A 19345-nucleotide genomic window follows, 5' to 3' on the forward strand; every position below is an offset into this window, starting at 1 on the left:
AATTTAGGATCATCGCAAGTATTTATAAAGAAAATGTTCTACATCTGTTGCATTTTGCCTAAGGGAGGTACAGAATTGTCCTGGTGTATTAACAATTGTGTAGAAGAATAGCAATGCATGAGTGAAAACTCTGCAATCACATAGATTTGGAGATGTTTATATGAATCTCAATATGCTTTTTAGAAACTAATCTGATTTTTAAAGAAGATAAAGTAAAACTAGGATTTAATCAGGTGAAACCTATTGAGTAGAAGGGATAGAATGGAGCAAACCGGCTAACATAGTCTACATTGTCAAACGTTAGAAATTCTTACTGACATTCTTTCTTATATTTAATTCTCTGAACATATCTCTTTTAATTAATCAGATTTTAGAAAGAACAAAGCCATCACTGGTGAAATAAGAACTTCAACAGAATTTAGTTTTAGCTCCAATAGCCTTGTTTAAATGCTAAAATGGTTAATCATTTCATGGGAGCGGCAGCATACAAACCTTAGCTAAAATTACGAGTAATGCCCTGACATTTTGTTCCTTTGAAAAGGCATTGCTAAAGAAATGTCTGCTAGTTTAAATATGTAATTGATCATCCGGATAATTCTTTTGATCACCTAAATAGCTGAGCTATTTTCTTTTCATCTTTAAATGTGTACTTCACATCACTGTCACCTGGAGAATTTAGCATTCAGGTACACAATGATATTTTGTGCTTTCCTTTGACGTTTGTTTTATTTATAAACTGCGCTTTACATTCTTAACCTTCAGAGATCAAGTATATTTGAAAAATGAAAAGGCTTGAATATGTGAAGAAACAGTAATTCAGATCAGAGCTAGAGCACATTGTGGATGAGAGGTATTAGCGGGGCTTACACACCTACTATTCAGCCTCAGACCTATAAGTCCCCACTCTCTGCCTACTTACCCAGTTGAGTGATGTAAGAAGGACTTGGGTTACTGAGAAGTTGTTTATCAAACTGTTTTCACAAAAGGCCATAGGGATACAGTCAATTGTCTGTAAACACCACCCTGGCTCCCTTCTTTCTGCACATTTTCTTGCTCTGGCTACATGTTGGAATTTACAGTTTCTTCCCACCCCATCCCATTGCCCCTTCAAGTCTGAGTTCATGTCTTTATTTTTAACATGGCTGTTACAGTTAGAAGTGGTGGATTAGAGCAGAGTGTGACTTATTAAATGTATAGTGTCCTCTGGGAAAAGCGTGGTTCATATATGCTTAAATATTGATGTGTAGTGATACCTAACCCCATGAGTGGATATAAAATTAAATTATTTTTCTTAAACTCCATATAGCCAGCCTCATCAATTGAAAATGAACACTTGTTTTGTGTGGCATGAGAAAAGGTAACCCATTTATGAATTTATGTTTCCAAATATTCAGTTTGTGTATGTTGCACATAATTGACAGAAGCTCATACCAAGCAACTTTCTGAAGTCCTCATTTAGCTCCAACACTCTACTGTCTAAGAGTGAAATCATTGTTTACTGTCCATTTATGAGAATGCATGTTTGTGTATTTTGGGGGTATTTTTTCCTTCATAGGTTCATTCTATCAGTGAACAGTTGGGTGCTTCTTATGTACCTATAAATGTGGAGGACAAGAAGAATATTCTTCTGAGGAGAAATTGTATCTCCTACTCCATGTGCTCAGAGCCTCACAGAGACTAAAAGATAATTAGTATCTCACCCTCCCACCACCACCACCTCCACCCCACTTATATGCGGAATGAATAAGGGAAGGAGTGATTGAATCAATAGGACTTCTGCCTTCCGGAAACATACACTTAAAGATGTCAAATAAGAGATGAGTAGAAGTAAATGAGTAAAATATGTCACTACAAGAAATGTCACAAGGTAAAAGGACATTAATAATTAAGTGCCTGATTAGGTGCGAAGCATTTTCAGTTGGGAATTGGGGACCACTGCCGCCTTTTGGGGAATTGCATTTCTTAGACCCCTCTGCCCTTGGTGGTTCTGTGTTGGAGTCTGTCAGGGAGAGGCACTGTGCACGGTTTGGAAGGCAGAATGGAAGGAGCAGGCATGACTCTTGCTGCTGCAGGCAGAGGTATGGACAAGACCCTTGACTCATCTGCATGAGTGTTGTGCTAGTAAGTAGTTGAGTTAGCAGGACAGTGCTTCTAAAGAATTACTTCTCTTGGTGCTTCAGGCTGAAATCATCTGTGGTTACCACCTGGTGGGTCATGAAATTCACAGTGGCCTCTAGGCAAGCACTTGAAAGCTACCTGAGGCACCCTAGATCCCGGACATTCACTACTCCATCCCTTCCATGGCTGTGTTAGCCTCACATATCTCCGAACATGTGAAATCCTTCATACCTAAAACACAGAGAGTGGCTTCCCTTTTCTTGACCAAATCCTGACTGATATTTCAGTCTTCTCAAAACTGAGAGTTTTAATTACAAAGCAAAAGATTATATCAAACTAAGTGATTTTCTGTGTGCTATAAAGAAGGTCATAGTGCCTGAAGCAAACTTAAGAGGTCCCTTGAACAGATGGGACCTCAGTATGAAGTTTCAGAAACGTAATAATAGTGTTGTTTTTCTCTTGGCTGAACCTGCACATTCATTCTCCCCATCCACTCACTTGCATAAAACAAGCCTTTCTTGTTACTCTCGGGTAATAAAGATATTTTGCAGTAAGTTTATTTCTGAATATCTTAATTTATTACTTACATCAAACTTGGGATTAGTAAAAATTTATGCTCCATTCAAAATCAAGTTATTTTCTTCCACAGACCAAGTTCCTATAGCGAAGAAATCTCTATAGGCGATTTGAATGAGATTGAAATGAGATGTTTGTCCCCTTATTTTATTTTTATTTAGCTGATGTTAGCTAATCTATGACCCTTCTAGAGTTAGAAGAACACATCCACTAGAACAGTGGTCGGCAAACTGGGGCCCGCGAGCCACATGCGGCTCTTTGGCCCCTTGAGTGGGGCTCTTCCACAAAATACCGACTTCTGTGCATGGGCGACGAAGTTTCAATCGCACTGTACATGTGTGCCCACATGTGGTATTTTGTGGAAGAGCCACACTCAAGGGGCCAAAGAGCCACATGTGGCTCACGAGCCGCAGTTTGCCGACCACTGCTTTAGAACATACCAGTGAAAATAATCAATTATTGGATTTTCTATTCTGAGAACCAAGTCTAAGGTTTAAAATGAGAATTAATTAACCAGAGAGATTAATGTGCCCCACCCCACATGTAAGATAAAAGGGGAAACCATTCTAGCAGAGAAGAATTCTATCTTCTTCACCATCAATTCATTATGCTTTACATTTTTTCAGGTAACTGGGAAGTTGTACTGTCCCATATGCCTCTATTCAGTTCTTGGCATTATAATTTCTGTCATTCTGGGGTCCAGCCCCAGCGGTCCAGGGGTTCCCAAAGGTGTGGACGGAGTCGGCGAAGAATGTTTTACACGGAGACAGCATTCAGAACTCTCTAGCTTTCCTTAGTCTCCGTGGGTCTTCCCTGTGCCTGGCTGAGGCCACAGAAAGATCCCAAGGCAAGCTGAGCCTTTATTTTATAGTGAGAGGTAAACAAGGTAGTGGTTTCCAAAGTTACACTGTTCTTGTGAGTTTCACTTGTTTTTGTTCTTGTGAGTTTCACTTGTTTACACCATGGTTATACTTCCTGCACTTCCTCAGCCCATTAGCTTCCCAGATAAGATCTAGGGAGCCTCATAAGGTCAAGCCTAATTATGCTAAGAGGACTGTGCCCTCTAAGCTGGGAATTGTTTGTGACTTTGCCCACAGGTCAGTCCGAGGCTTAACCCTATATCAGCTCCCTACACTGTCAAATTGTTATTAATTTCCACCCTACCAATTTGTTGCTTTAAGTTTCTACTTTCCACATTTATGGCTCACCTACTCACTCCATAATACCTAGTCACCAAAACCTCCTCAAAACGCATTTCTGTTATGTCATTTTGTCCAAGGTATAGTTAGATGTCTCTCAAAATGTCAGCCTCTGTACCTAGTCATTCATCTTGATTCTTCTATCCCATTAGTAACCTGGCTGCTTGCCTTTGTGTGTGTTTCTAATTTCTGAGGCTCCATTCATAGCTAGTCAGCCCTATCTCCATCTTACTGAACCCAGAGATAATCATTGTTGCACTACACTAATAAGAAAGGCCAGGATAAGTCCACATTTATGGCTTTCAAGAGTTTAGTATATAATATTGTAAATAAAGACTTGGAAATTATTTAATTAGTTTTCTTTAATAAACTTGTAAGAGTATTTTTCTTGTATAAGTATTTATACTGTGCTAATATGAAGAGATACTTTTAACAAAATGGTGACTTTACTATTAAAGTAAATTAATATCAGCAGTCACATATTTATATGTAAACCAGAGGCCCAGTGCATGAAATTTGTGCACTGGTAGGGTCCCTAGCAGCTGCCGGCTGCTAGCTGGGGCCTCCCTCACTTCCCACAGCCAGCCCCGCCCCCTGGTTGAACTCCTGGACAAACTCCTGGATGAGGGACAATTTGCATACTACACTGTCATTATATAGGATAACTTCATCCAAAGTTTCAATTAATTTTTATTGTATTTACCCTGCATTTTTTGAATTAAGTTAATTTAAAACTTGTTCTTCTATGTTAGTTTACAGGTAGACTAAAGTGAAATGTAAAACTATTAAAATTAGATATTTGGCACAAAAAGAAATTAGATTTAGACTAAACTATGAAACTATTGTAATTTAATCAGTTATAAAGATGAATATTTTTTATTTATCTCAGTGTTCTGCATCAGGGGATAATTGTATACAGAAAGGATTTAGGACTGGGGGAATCTGGATATCTAGGTCTGATTCAACTCCTTGTTAAATTTGCAACTTTAAAGTAATCTATGATTTCTTTCTCATTCCACTGTTTGTAAGTAGAAGTAATTCACTTAACTTTGTAATTTTTAAATAAACATTTAAAATATATTAAGTATTTTTGATTTAAAGATTAGAGATTTTTTTTAACAGCATGGAGAGTATAAATTAGAGTGTATGATAAAATTATTATAAATTACATGTTAGGTAAGTTTTAAAAGCTTGAATTTAATTCACATATATAAAAGGGAAAGCTAGTTAATATACAATAAAATTATATGAGACTTACTTAAACTTAGGCTATGAATGCAAATTATTCTTATTAGCATATAAACCTTTCAATATTACTATTTTCAGGATATTTAGGCACCATCATAAAGCATAGTTATAACTAGAGTTAATTTAAAAAAAACCCACAGGATTCATTTTATTGATTTTGTTTTCTGATGATACTAAATATGTATTTAACTTCTTAAAACCAATTACATGAAGTATACATACACATACATAACCAATCCCATACAGATATACATATAAGTAGTTCATGCAACACAAGCATACAAGTAAAAATTAATATATCAATATAAACATTTAAATGACCACAATGTAGGGGTTTCTCATAATAAAAACAACCTTTATTTACTGAAGTGTCTCTAATAAGAGAACCTCAGGATGATGTAAGACAAAGAGCAGTAGTGCCCATCTAAAAAATTCTGTGAAATGTACTGTTTATTCAAGGCATTTGGTGTGGCATATAATTGAATAACCAATATGAGACTATTACTGTGTAGTTTCTTCTTCTCACTTTCATTTATGTTGTGCCTCTGATTAGAAATGAAAGGATATACATAACACCCTAGACCAGTGGTTCTCAACCTGTGGGTCGCGACCCCTTTGGGGGTCGAATGACCTTTTCACAGGGGTTGCCTAAGACCATCGGAAAACACATATATAATTACATATTGTTTTGTGATTAATCACTATGCTTTAATTATGTTCAATTTGTAACAATGAAAATACATCCTGCGTATCAGATATTGACATTACGATTCATAACAGTAGTAAAATTACAGTTATGAAGTAACAAGGAAAATAATTTTATGGTTGGGGGTCACCACAACATGAGGAACTGTATGAAAGGGTCGCAGCATTAGGAAGGTTGAGAACCACTGCCCTAGACACTGCAGGACATACACTGCAGGGCACACTCACTGCATCAGTTGTTCCCCTGACCACTCCAGCTCTGCACCTTCCCTCAGAACAAGAAATTTTCAGAGAACAAGGAAAGGCACGTACAGCGCTGGCTGCTGTTCCTGCCCATCCAACAGCTGTTGCTCCTTATTCCATAATATCTGAATTTTGTTTTTGTAATTTAGCACTTGAATGCTAAATGTTGTGGGTTGTTAAGGTGTGTCATCTCTTCTCACCCCGGTCATGCACCTCAGATGCTAGCCTCCTAAAATCTGCATCTTCAGCTAAAAACATTCAAACCAACAAATGTGTGGAACATGCTTATGGAAATGGCAGCACCCACAGAGACTCTCATTAGTTCCTGCTAAATTTATGGGCTTTTCTAAACTTGTCCTTTCTGAAACCTCTTTGGTTTCATCCTTCAATATGGTTCTGAAAAAAAGCCTGTGTTTATTATGTACGTGTGTATTGTATACACACGTGTATGCTTACATACATACATGTGTATAGATAGCCCCTGGCTTATGATGGTTTGACTCATTAATTTCTGACTTTTGCTATGGTGCAAAAGTGATATGCATTCAGTAGAAACCATGTCTTGAATTTCAGCCTGTTCCCAGCCTCCTAAGAGGCAGTACGGTCCTCTCTCATGCTGCTGGGCAGGGGCAGTGAGTGCATCCCTGTCAGCTCTGTGATCACGAGGGTCAATGATGGATGCTCTATAGTGTATTCACAGCGTTGAGAGGATTTTGCCAAACTGTAGGCTCAAGTAAGTGTTCTGAGCACATTTGAGGTAGGCTATGATGTCTTACATGCATTATGACTAATGATGTTTCAATTTACAATAGGTTTATCAGGGAATATAAACCCATTGTAAATTGAGGAGCATATGTACATGCATATGCACACACATATATACATACACAACTATGTATGTGCACATGTGATATGTGTGTGCATTTACTAAATTACCCAGAATTAGGTTTTACTGGTTGTAACCAAGACCTGTATTTATAATGAAACTAGGGGCCCGGTGCACGAAATTCGTGCACTGGGTGGGGGGTGGGGAGTGTCACTCAGCCCAGCCTGCCCCCTCTCACATACTGGGAGCCCTCAGGCATTGACCCCCATCACCCTCCAATCGCAGAATTGGCCCCTTGCCCAGGCCTGACGCCTCTGACAGAGGCGTCAAGCCTGGGCAGGGGACCCTCATTTCCCCCGATCACTGGTTCTGCTCCCAGCCCAGGCCTGATGTCTCTGGCCTAGGCATCAGGCCTGGGCAGGGAACCCCCAGACCCCTCCGATTGCTGGCTCTGCTCCTTGCCCAGGCCTGATGCCTCGGCCAGAGGCGTAGACCCCCATCACCCTCCGATCGCCTGATCAGCCCCTTGCCCAGGCCTGATGCCTCCGCCAGCTCCCCCCATCACTGGCTCTGACCCCCGCCCAGGCCTGAGGCCTCTGGCCCAGGCATCAGGCCTGGGCAGGGGACCCCCAGCTCCCCGCGGTTGCAGGCTCCGCCCCTGCCCAGGCCTAATGCCTCTGGCCTAGGCGTCCAGCCCGGGCAGCGGGGACCCGCAGCTGCAGCGGCCCCGCAATCATGGGCTCTGCTTTAGGCCCAGGCAAGGGACCCCTAGCTCCTGGGACTGCCAGCTTCAACCCGTGCCCAGCTCCCATTGCTGGCTCCACCCCTACTTCCTGCTATCACTGGCCAGGGTGGAAAAGGCACCTGATTCTCTGATCATGGCTGGGGGGCAGGGCAGAGGCAGCCCTGGAGCTGCCTTTGCCCTGCCCCCCAGCTCTTAGCTCCCCCCTGGGTTTCCGATCACTGTCAGTGACAGGGGGCTTCTTTCTGCTTTCCCTTTCGCCTCCCTGCATTGTGCCTACATATGCAAATTAACCGCCATCTTGTTGGCAGTTAACTGCCAATCTTAGTTGGCAGTTAATTTGCATATAGCCCTGATTAGCCAATGAAAAGGGTATCGTCGTACGCCAATTACCATTTTTCTCTTTTATTAGTGTAGATTCTGTATTTTATTCTGGAGGAGAAGAGTTGATGGAAAGCACCCCCAACGAATAATGTTCAAACAGATAGGAGAAGGATTTGGAAAGGATAGTATCAGCCAAAGGAGGCAAGAGATTTAAGAAGTCAGGGAGTAGAAGGACAACAAATACTGCAGCCGAGATTAAACTAAATGTGAATGCAAAAAGATCACTGCTTTTGAGAATGAAGATGGGGATCCTCGTCAGAGAAAGTTCAGGAAGCTGATGCTTCAGGAGCAGGGGGAGGCAATCACCTAGACTGCCCTGTGTTGAGGTAGCAAAGGAAAAAGAGGAATTTAAAGAAAAAAAATGAGAAAATCAGTGGCTTGGAGAAGAGACAGGGATGAAGATTAATATGTAATTGAGCTGAGGTATTTGAGGGAAATAAGATAAAAAGGGAACGGAAGGATTTAAAGATATAACAGGGCATAATAGATGGAGCAAATATACAAAAGAGGTTAAAAGAATGTAAAAAACTTAAAGAGAAGGGAAGACTAGATGTAGGGATTTGTCTAGGAAAAAGAATAAACACAGAAGTTGGAAAATGAAAAAAACTTAGATATACATGTCTGAAAATTTTTAGATCACAAAGTTTTTTATTGTTCAAAGTATTATAAACTGTTATGTGAAATAATTATAAGAAAAATAATAAAATACTCCTTTTTATGTACTCTCAATTGTTATTTACACATGGTTTTGTTACTTTTTTGTAATTTTTATGAAAAAATAAAGATAGCTAGAAAAAGAAATAGATGCATAACTCCTAGTACTATGTTAGTTTGATTCCACATAATAAAAGAAGAAATTAAAGTAGGAATGACCTAAATATTCCTATATAGTATATATTCTTTTCTATTTCTAGTTTTAAAAAATAATTTGACATAGTTTTACTATAAATTCTTATTAGTGTAAAACCTATTAGGAAATGCAATTTAATTTTAATTATAAAATAGCCAGGTAGAGATTTTATAATAGGCAATATAAAATTCATGAATAAGTACATAGCTGAATTAAAAATAGATTAGCTATATGTGAGACATTCTGTTCTCTACTTACAAAAATGTACAAATTGGTAATACTGTCAGTAATACACATTTTACCTTTTGTCAAAATATTTTGTGGCTCTGCAGTAAAAAACTTACTTTTATATTTTAAACTTATAGTCTATGAAAATTATTAAAATGGTACACTGGCATGTTATATAGGGAGAAAATATTAATTTACTTTTGAATTTTGAGACATATAATTTTACAGACTCTATTATGTAAATGAGACACTGAGAAGAAATAAGAAAAATATTTTCACCGTGTCTATAACAAATGGATCAGTGTTGCATGGATAGGGATAGCCAGTGGATCATTAATGGATAACACTAAAGGGAATTCCTAAGGCCAAGGCCATTAGGAAGACTTTAAATCTCCATGGATATGGAGATTTACAAGAACAATTGAGATAAGTATGTTGTAGGTGGAGGGCAGAATGTGAGAAGAGGTATTAACTCAGTAAATGTTGTAGTCAATGTAAATTTTTATTATGCTTGAAAGATTAAGAATGTGTAAATGTAGCTTTTATATATGCAATGACAAACCACACAAAAAAATATATTTATTGAGATATTCACTCTATTGAGGTGGTCTGAAACCTAACCCACGATATTTTAGGGTAAGTTCATAGTAAATACATAGTTTTGGTTTGTTGACATTATTATTTTTTATTTCTACAAGATTCTTCTTTTCTACTCTATAACAGAGTTCAGAGTTTTAAGATCAACCATCAGTGTCCCCAGTCTTTGCTGCTCATGATTAGTAAAGGGCTTAGCAGGAGAGCGGAAGGAAGGTAGAACCAACAGGCCAAGGAACCACCCAGAGAAGGCTTGGTTTGAGTGTCCAGAACTCTCAGACTTCCCTGGGTGGGAAATCAAGTGGCTGTTGGGTTTCAGAGATTGTTCTCATTCTGTGGGTGCTGATTGTAACAATCTAGAAATAATCTGTAATGCTTTCTTTTCACTGACACATATGTGAGAGGCACGCAGATTCACAAATTAAGAGACTAAGGCAAAATTAAAAATCAGATGAATTTTCCTTCTGATTTTACCAATATTTTGGGCTTATGCAAATATACATATTTGAAATGTAAATATAACATATAATGTTATAACACAATGGATCTGGAACAATTTACATTTTTAGTACAGTGCAGTAATAGTCATCTTATCCGATTTTATTCAGAGGTGTTTTTTCAATTTTAAAAACGTTTTAATAAAGTCTAGATTTTTAAAGTATTGTGTAACCTTTTCATATGTCTATCTTAAGGAAGGACTAAGAGAAAAGCATTAATAAATACATGTTCTTTTATTATTTCAAAGAGTTTCATCTATTATATCAGAAATAGAATTTTGAGAATGGCACTAAGTAAATTCAATATAAATAGTTTTAAAGGTTTTTAGAAAGAAACAAAATTTTTAAAGTGATAGTAACATTTTTGCTAATAATTTCACTCTTTCTGCTTATGAACTCTTTCTGCTTATGCTTCAGTGTGAATATACATGATAAAGTGCATTTCATTAATATTTTATAGAGTAACATAGTACCTGAAATTTAGTTATGAACACTTTTATTGAAAAATATCCTGTCCTTGGAATTTCATGTAGGTATTTATTCATTGTATGACATTCTACCCTCTGTGCTTTTTTAGGTTTAAATAATTCGAATTTGTTTCTTTTAATTTTTTTCTTAAAGAAGTATGTAATCATTTACTGCTAGACTACATTTCCTTCTGGGTAGATTTAAATATGCATTATAGCACTTGGGAGAACAAAATAACAAAATGAATTTAAAAAGAATTGGTTATCAAAATTAATAGAAAACAATAATGCTTTCATTAAAATTTCTGTAGAGGAGGAAATAACACACATCTATGTTTATGAATTGGCTTAACTCTTGCCTATGTTGTTATAAAAGTAGCACTAACAAAAATGTGCAATTATATTTTTTCTTTTTCATTTTATGCAGGATTATAAATACTACATATATAATTGTTGTCATTCTAGAAGAGAACAGTAGCCATCTGTTCATGATTATCTTGTGTGATAGAGTTGCTCCTGAGAAAGGCTCAGCCCCCCTTGATATACATAATTACAAATATCCTTTCACCACAGGGAAATTATTTCACACCATATTCCATCCATTAGTGTACACCCTGTAGAGCTGGAATTGATGATTAGATTAATATAACCATGATGGCAGCCTCTGTGTTTTCCTAGTCACATCAAGTCCATTGGATACAAAGGAAGTTTGTTTCTATAACAACCAGGAGTGGAAGGAAGAGCTACAGTGCCGGTATATTCCACGCTTTAAAGAACACAGCCTCCCAGAGAAGGAGAATTCTGGGAGGAGGGCATTCTAACTCAGTAGCTGCCCAGAGAGGCTTATGAATCTCCAACCAAGGTCACATTACACAGTCTACTACATTATCAGGCAATTAATGGAGAATCAATTACTTCCAGGATAACATTTGACGGTTTTAGAAAATGTAGTGCCTTCACACTTCATACAAAGCTAAAACACATGTCTTTAAACCTAGAATTTGAGGATGAAAGAATAAACATAACAGTTTTTAAAACATCAGACTAGGGTCTTGCCACAGCTCTGTATTTACAAAATTGTATTTTTGTAATTTTTAAAATTTGTATACTTTTAAAAGAAATCCTAATTTAAAACCAACATTTTTTGAAAGTTGTCAGAAAAAAAACAAAAAAAAATGCCCAGCCTCTTTCAGTCAGAGGGAGTAGAAATGAGTTAGGTAGGAGAGTCAGAAAAATACTTTATTGATCTGTTTTGACAAGGTAGCAAGCCCTGCCTTGAAACTAACCCAGAAAACGGTTCTAAGTTCTGGGTAAAAGCATGAGGACAGCAGCTGAGGTCACAGTGTTTTATCTAAAAGTGCTGAAAGAAGTTAATTCTTTTCTCTGAAGTCCAAGGCTAATACTGATGAGAGCAGAGGCATGGAGGAGAGCCAAATAGCAATTGGAGAGTAATTTTAACATTTGTGATCACTTAAGCTTTAATGCAATGTACTGTAACCCACATAAATCGAGGTTCTTTGGGGTCCTCAATAATTTTTTAAGAGCCTAAGAGAGTCCTGAGACCAGTAAGATTGAAAACCACTGGCCTAAGATCTTAAATTTATAAAAGCCACGTAAGCCTAAGCCTTAAGTAAAACAATAATACATAGAGAAAAGGAGGTCATGCCATTCATGTGGTTATCATTCCTCCTTGGTCATATCATCTTAGAGCTTAAATAAAAATTGGAGCTCATTCTTCTATAATCAACTAATTTTTAAGGATGAAGAAGCTGAGATCCAAAATATAAACTACCGAGAATTTCACAGTGGAAAAAAAGACCCCATAGTTCTTGACCAGAAGGCAGTACTTTCTCAGTTATCCTAAACTGCTTTATTAGAAGTTATATATGTATAATGTAATGTGTATTAATTTTAAATTGGCATTATTACATTATTCTAATCAATTAAAGAGTTCCCAAAGTGGCAATTTAGTTTTTGAAGCATTTCAGTAATATGTTTAGTTCTTTCATGTATATGCTGCTTTCTTAAAAAATATTTTAAAAAGGCAAGATAGAACACATGACTTTTGTTGTACTCCAGTTATATTATCTTCCCACTGCTTGTATCTCTGCAAACATGACAATATCTGGACATTCCTAACGCCAGACACCCAAAGTGCTCGAGGAGTAAAAAGCATAACCTAAGTTCAGTAAGCAAGGAAACCACTTGCCATTCTATTCAGGAATGGTCTCCAGTGTCAGAGCCTTTGGCATTGATTTTACTGCTTCACCTAAAGGTATACTTGCCTGTGAGTCCTTACCTTCTGACCTCTTTATTTGTAGTATCAACTCTTCAGTTTTCAAAAAAACAAAACTAAACAAAACAAAGCTTATTGTCATGAAGCCAGACCCCAGTAGAATTTCGCAGAAAATTAACCAATGACTTTTTTTCCTAAATTTGGAGATGAAGAAAAGAAACTCTTCCCTCCTCTGAGTTTCTAAATATTTGTATCTTCTTTAACTTGAGTTTCAGTGTTTTAGAATCATTTAGTACAACTTTTATCCAGTTGATTTTTACTATATATCTAGGAAACAGATGTTTTCAATTAAAAATAATGATATGATGCAGTCTCTTATTCTGGTCTTCATATTGAAATAAAAATGTACTACCTTGTATGATAGATAGTCCCTTCTATGTTATGTTGTATTCTTTTAAGAAGGAATAATTTGAAAAATTAGGCAGAATTTTATGGAGATTTTTAAAAAATCCTTCTCAAAATTATTGCTTCACACTTGTCAAACAGTAGAGCTATGAAGATTTCCATTTCTTCTCTTACCAACTTTTAATCAAATATCCTCTTTAAACAATATAATTTTGTATTATTTCTATCATAAAAATATCTTGTATAGAATGGTTCATGTTCAATATGATTTTGGTAAGAAGATAATCATTTTGGGTATTAATATCATTTTATTATACAAAAGTTTAATCAAATGTGTGTAATACAAGTGAAAGAACTGAGTCTTTTTAATTGAATTTATTGGGGTGATATTGACTAATAAAATTATTATTAGTCAATTATAGTTTTTATAGGTAAAATTTTATAATACATCATCTCTATATTGTATTGTGTGTTTACCACCCCAAGTCAAGTCTTCTTTCATCATCATATATACTTCCTATTTTCTATCTCCCTTCTCCCCCCTTTCACTGTGATAATCATCATACGGTTGTCTGTGTCTGTGAGTTTATTTGTTTTACTTTTTGCTTAATATAAACTAACAAACAAAATAGAAACAGACTCGTACAGAGAACAGACTCAGCCATCAGAGGGGCAGGGGTAGAGAACAGGGTGGAAAAGGTGAAGGGAGTAAGCAAAAAAGAACGAACTAATTTAACAACTGATAGGTTTAACAATCCACTATGAACTCAGCCTTGAACGTACTATGTGAAGTGAGGTAGGGATCACAGGAAGAGAGAGGGTGCTTTTGTTGAAGCTGAATATCATTTCCATGTTATGACCAATTTTCAAAGGCTTATTAGAAAGGAGATATTAAAAATCTATAATAAAAGCATAATATGCAAATCAACCGAACACCAAACAGCAGAATGACCGTCCAACAACCATCCAGACGAAGTCATGATGATGAATTTCATGCATCAGGCCTCTAGTGTAAGAATAAAATTATAAGGTAGAGTCTGTGGAATAATCAACAAATTCAAATACTACATTCCTAACTTTCATATTTGCAGAAATTAAAAAAAAAATAGCTTCTTGTTTGCTATGCCCACATGTTTTTGTATTATTAGCAGGCTTAGTCCAATAAAAACAGGAAGCAAACCATGGTGTGGTGGGAATGTCATTTTGCTTCTGTCTTCTACTCCAGTTTCCACCCATTGTCCAGGATACTTCTCTCCCTTCCAGTTGGTGAGGAGCATAAGGAGTACTGTTTCCACAACGTCAACCTCATTATCCTCACTGTTATCTTTTCCTTAACATGATCACGTAAAATTGATGAGACTTTGGCATTGATTGATCTGAATTTCTCTACAATACGGGCCTGTGCTCAGATGTGCCATTATACCTGTTTGTTTTTCAGTTCCTCTGGGACTCGGCAATCTTCAGGTAGTGTAGCCCTGTGCCCCCAGTTTCCAGGCAGGAAGACTTCCTATGCAAGCTTTCCTCCTGGTCAGGCCGCAGAGCAGGGCTAAGATGGATTATGTGCTCAGGCACCATTTTCCAGCTTCTCCACCGCATTTTGCTGATAAATAGAATACATTAAGCCCAGTTATATTGAATTAAAGATAGTACTGTGATCTCCAATAGTGCTATCCAGCTTTCTCAGGACACCTGGTACTATATATAAAGCCTTTTGTCTCTTGAGGTTTTTACTAGCACTTAATAAAAACATAAGGTAGGAGAAATATGTGATTGGACACCTAATATGTAATGGGAAGCAAATAACCAAAATAGAGAGGATAATAATACCAAGTTGCCTTTTCCCTCATATATGAGAATAATTGTTTAAATAATTTAAATTTTATGTTATAATGAAGTTATATAGAGGTCCAGTTTGTTTAATATGTATCCATTCTTTTTATAATATATCACAATTAGGAGTTAACAGCATACAGTTTCCTCTTTGCCTATAGTAACATGAAAATAAGCAACAGGACAGATATTTCCAATCCATATCATAATTGTTTCAAGTGTTCTCTTTGATGTATTAAATGACATTGTGTGGGCATTGATTCTCAGGTTATCTTGGCACTTATGAAAAGAAAATAGAACTTTTCTTTCTAATATGAAGTTGTTATTAAGGATCCTTGTTGTGTGTTAGAAAGCCTAATTACTGTGAAATCTGACAAAAAGCAATAAATACTCTTATTCTCCTATGTGGCCTAAGCAATATTAAATGGGTTTCTAGTAAATTATTACTCATCCAACACTGAGATCATTGTAGGTCTGGTGTTTCAGAGCTTCCACATCACCAATGTGGCAAATCAGCAGTAACTTTGTATGAGTTACATAGATGAATGGAGAAGAGCAGGGACAAATATGACTAAAAATTATGAGCTCAAAACCTCCAGAACTGCCCAATGCAAATCGATGGTGAGGTGATGTGCCCGTGTGTTTATGGCTGTACTGCTAAATTATGTATCTTTAGGCAGCTAATATTTGATCTTGTGACTTTAAATATATATATAATTCTGTCACCAAAACCATATCTTGCCTGTCATATTTCAGCCTCACAAATTCTGTAGGAATGAAGAGAAATAATAGACAAAAGGTAATAAATCCCCACATAGGTTGTTCTAAATGAGACCAATTCAGTCATTAAATAAAAATATTAAAACAATCATGACATTATCTACTTTATTTTAAAACATCTTAAAAAGTTATATTAAGAAAACAGAATTTAAAAAGAAAAATCTTATTGATGCACACAACAGTGTGATGATTGCTCGAGGGAGGATGGGTAGAGGAAGATGGAAGAGGGTAGAGGGGAGATTAAGTGTGATGGAAGGAGATGGCTTGGGGTGGTGAACACACAATACAGGGGACAGATGATGTGTTGTGGGATTGGGCATCTGAAACCTTTATAATTTTTTTAACCAGTGTCACCCTAATAATTCAATGTAAAAGGTGGGGGGGGGGGGGAAGGAAACAATAAATTTGAAACTTAGTTGAAAATCTGAAATAATTTATGCCAGAAAACCCTTGATAATCTTATTTTACTCAAGAAAACTAGAGAAGTTTCCTAGTATTTATTTGGCAAAGAAATTTTAAATCAGAAAAACCTAGGAAGTTGACTTACTTGGAACTGATCCTTTGACAAGACATTAGCTCTTCAGAATTTTATGAGGGATTTATACATTATTAATTTTTATCGTGCTAGCAATGACATGAGTTTTCAAATGTGAGTAACAAAATGTGTCCCTTCAAACATTATGCATGCCTCTCACTTTGACATAAGATAGTAATAACTCAGTTTTACCATTAAGCTTTCACATTTAGGAAATAGTTGATTTTCAAACCAAATATCAAAAAGAAATATTTAAATTTTGTCATATTGAGATTATTTCAGGAGAGATGGAAATTGGCATAGAGTGGTATAATATCTTTTTTCTCATAATGAAAATATCAACTTCAGAATAAACTTACCGGCAGTGTGTAGACTGTAATGCCCCATAACAGAATTTCTGTATTTCACTTACATACATGTTAAAGCACAATTCAACTGAGTGCACTTTTTGGAGATCACTTATATACATTGTTTAAGTTTTCACAATAATCTGTGAGACAATCATTTCAGTCTTAATGACTAGGGACTGGTGTGAGTTATACTGTAAGTGAGTTGCTCGGATGGTGTTGAAAGGAGCACATTTTGTGATCTTCAAAGCTAATGCGTACTTCAAACTATCATAGCCTCTTGCATAGTAATTACACTAAGAAGCACCAGTGTCCTGAGGCTCCTTCTGCAACGCCACATAATGGTTTAGGTTACTATTTATGTTGTTTTTATTGTATTAATAAGAAACTTCAGGTAGCAAGTATTGATAATTAAAGTTTTATGTTGTTACAGTTCATAGAATAGTTCATGGAATTCGAGTATGTATAGATTGTTTTTAACATGTCCTAAATTATTAAAATAAAGTTGGCAAGGAACCCCAGAAGGCCAGAGAGTTTAAGCGATATGTATACCCTTTTTCTGAGCTGGGTTTAGAAATTATTCTCATGCATAAAAACCTAATACTTGTATATTTCTGAAGCCACGAGATTTAAAAAGACCAGGGCACATCATAAGGTGGATGAAAGGACTTTGTCTTCTAGAAACAAAAATGACTTGTTGACTTATTGAAGCACACATCACTGAGCGCAAGCCTGTGGCTGTGTGGATGGAACAATCCTGTACTGTCACTAGGGAGTGAGTAGGACTAAAATACATGATCAATGTTCATCTAATGCATTTTTTTTAATAAACATGAATTTATTTACACCCAACATATTCTCCAAACCTATTTGAAGAATAAGCCACAAAATAGTTAATTAAATTGAAACAAAATAAAACCCATAAAAAGGAGGAAGGAGCATACATGCCAACTATGAGGAACATGTAATCATTGTGTAGCTGTCAATTCCCTAGCTTTCAGGAAAGAAGGAACATTTATGGGATATTAATGTTCAATGGTAAAATACACCCCTGCCTAATACTGTTTTTCATCCCTACCCCTAGTCTTGCATCAGCCTCATATCTGACCATTCAATGCAACAGATAATATTAGGCATATGTTATCTGTCTGAATATTTGCACTTTCTGGAAATTTAGGTGTCTTCAAAGCACCAAACAGCCTATCCACCAAGAAATACACAAATGATTCATTTCATAAATCTGATTGTGGCCTTCCCCTAATAAGTCCATTATGAACTCTTCTTGGTTCAAGAGCAAAATTGAAATTCCCTTGCTTGACATCCCAAGTACTTTACAGACTATCTCGAGTGCTTTTCATTTCAACTCCTGCCAGCCTTTCTTTCTAGATATATGGAATTTCTCCCTCTTATCCACACATACTTTTCTATTACTTACTTTTAACATCAGTACTTTTACAAAAGTTATACTCTCTGTCCCTAACACCCTTTTTCCTGCTTCTAAGCTACAAAACTGCACTGATAATTAAACACCATGTCAGATGTCACCTCTTCCTACATCTCCTAGTAAGTGTCTATCCTCCCTGCTCCAGTGCTCTCATAGATTCTTAGCTTCAGACTTCCTGCCCATCTCCCTAACATGACAATGAGCTTTCTAGGAGCATTACTGAATAGCTAGCATCCAGCAGAAACTGGCCCCCAAAGTAGTGAATATTTCTTTGATAAGTAAATACATAGAAATATATAGCAATTTTTGAAGAAAACTATTTTTCTCATGCTAAATTCTAACAAAAATCCTATATAATAAAAGGCTATTATGCAAATCAACCAAATGGCAGAATGACCGGTCGCTATGATGAACACTGACCACCAGGGGGCAGGCGTTCAATGCAGGAGCTGCCCCCTGTGGTCAGTGCTCTCCCACAGGGGAGCGGTGTTCAGCCAGAAGCCAGCTTCACGGTTGGCCAGTGCAGCGGTGGTGGCAGAAGCCTCTCCTGCCTCCCAGCAGTGCTAAGGTGGCAGTCAAACATCTTCCAAGGGCTCCCAGCCTGCAAGAGGGCACAGGCTGGGCTGAGAGACCCTCCCTAGTACACGACTTCTGTGCACGGGGTCTGAGAGACCCTCCCTAGTACATGAATTTTGTGCACCAGGTCTCTGGTGTGTGTGTGTATATATATATACATTTTGGGTCTTCACAATAAGGCCATTCAGCGTCATAACAGAAGACTCATTGGTGAGCTTTCCTGAAATGTAAGAGTAATTTTCAAATACCTTAACATCATAAAATTCCTGTAAAATTTGAGAGAATAACTATAAAAGCAAGGATGATGTTGACACTGAGAACTGAGATAATTATTCAAGAATGTAGCTTTTCAGAGATCCAATTGGGTATAAGGATAGAACTTAGCAGACATGCATATATGCTGTATGAATGTGAAGGCCCTGGACTTCCTCTCTTAAATATTACTGGCGTTATGAGCATTTAGAACCAAAGTCATTCTCTAGGTTGAGGGACATTCTATCCTTAGTGCCCCATAC

General features: G+C 36.9%; 1 protein-coding gene across 1 annotated transcript in view; it reads left to right on the plus strand.

Moving 5' to 3' along the window:
- EYS (eyes shut homolog) overlaps positions 1–19345 on the plus strand; it is a 1266634-nt gene that overhangs the window by 675840 nt on the left and 571449 nt on the right. Inside the window, 1 exon segment of the mRNA XM_059702239.1 lies at positions 15131–15148. Within this exon segment, the coding sequence (XP_059558222.1) occupies positions 15131–15148 (18 nt within the window).

This window comes from Myotis daubentonii, chromosome 6 (genome assembly GCF_963259705.1).
Source record: "Myotis daubentonii chromosome 6, mMyoDau2.1, whole genome shotgun sequence".
In the NCBI taxonomy this organism is placed as follows: Eukaryota; Metazoa; Chordata; class Mammalia; order Chiroptera; family Vespertilionidae; genus Myotis; species Myotis daubentonii.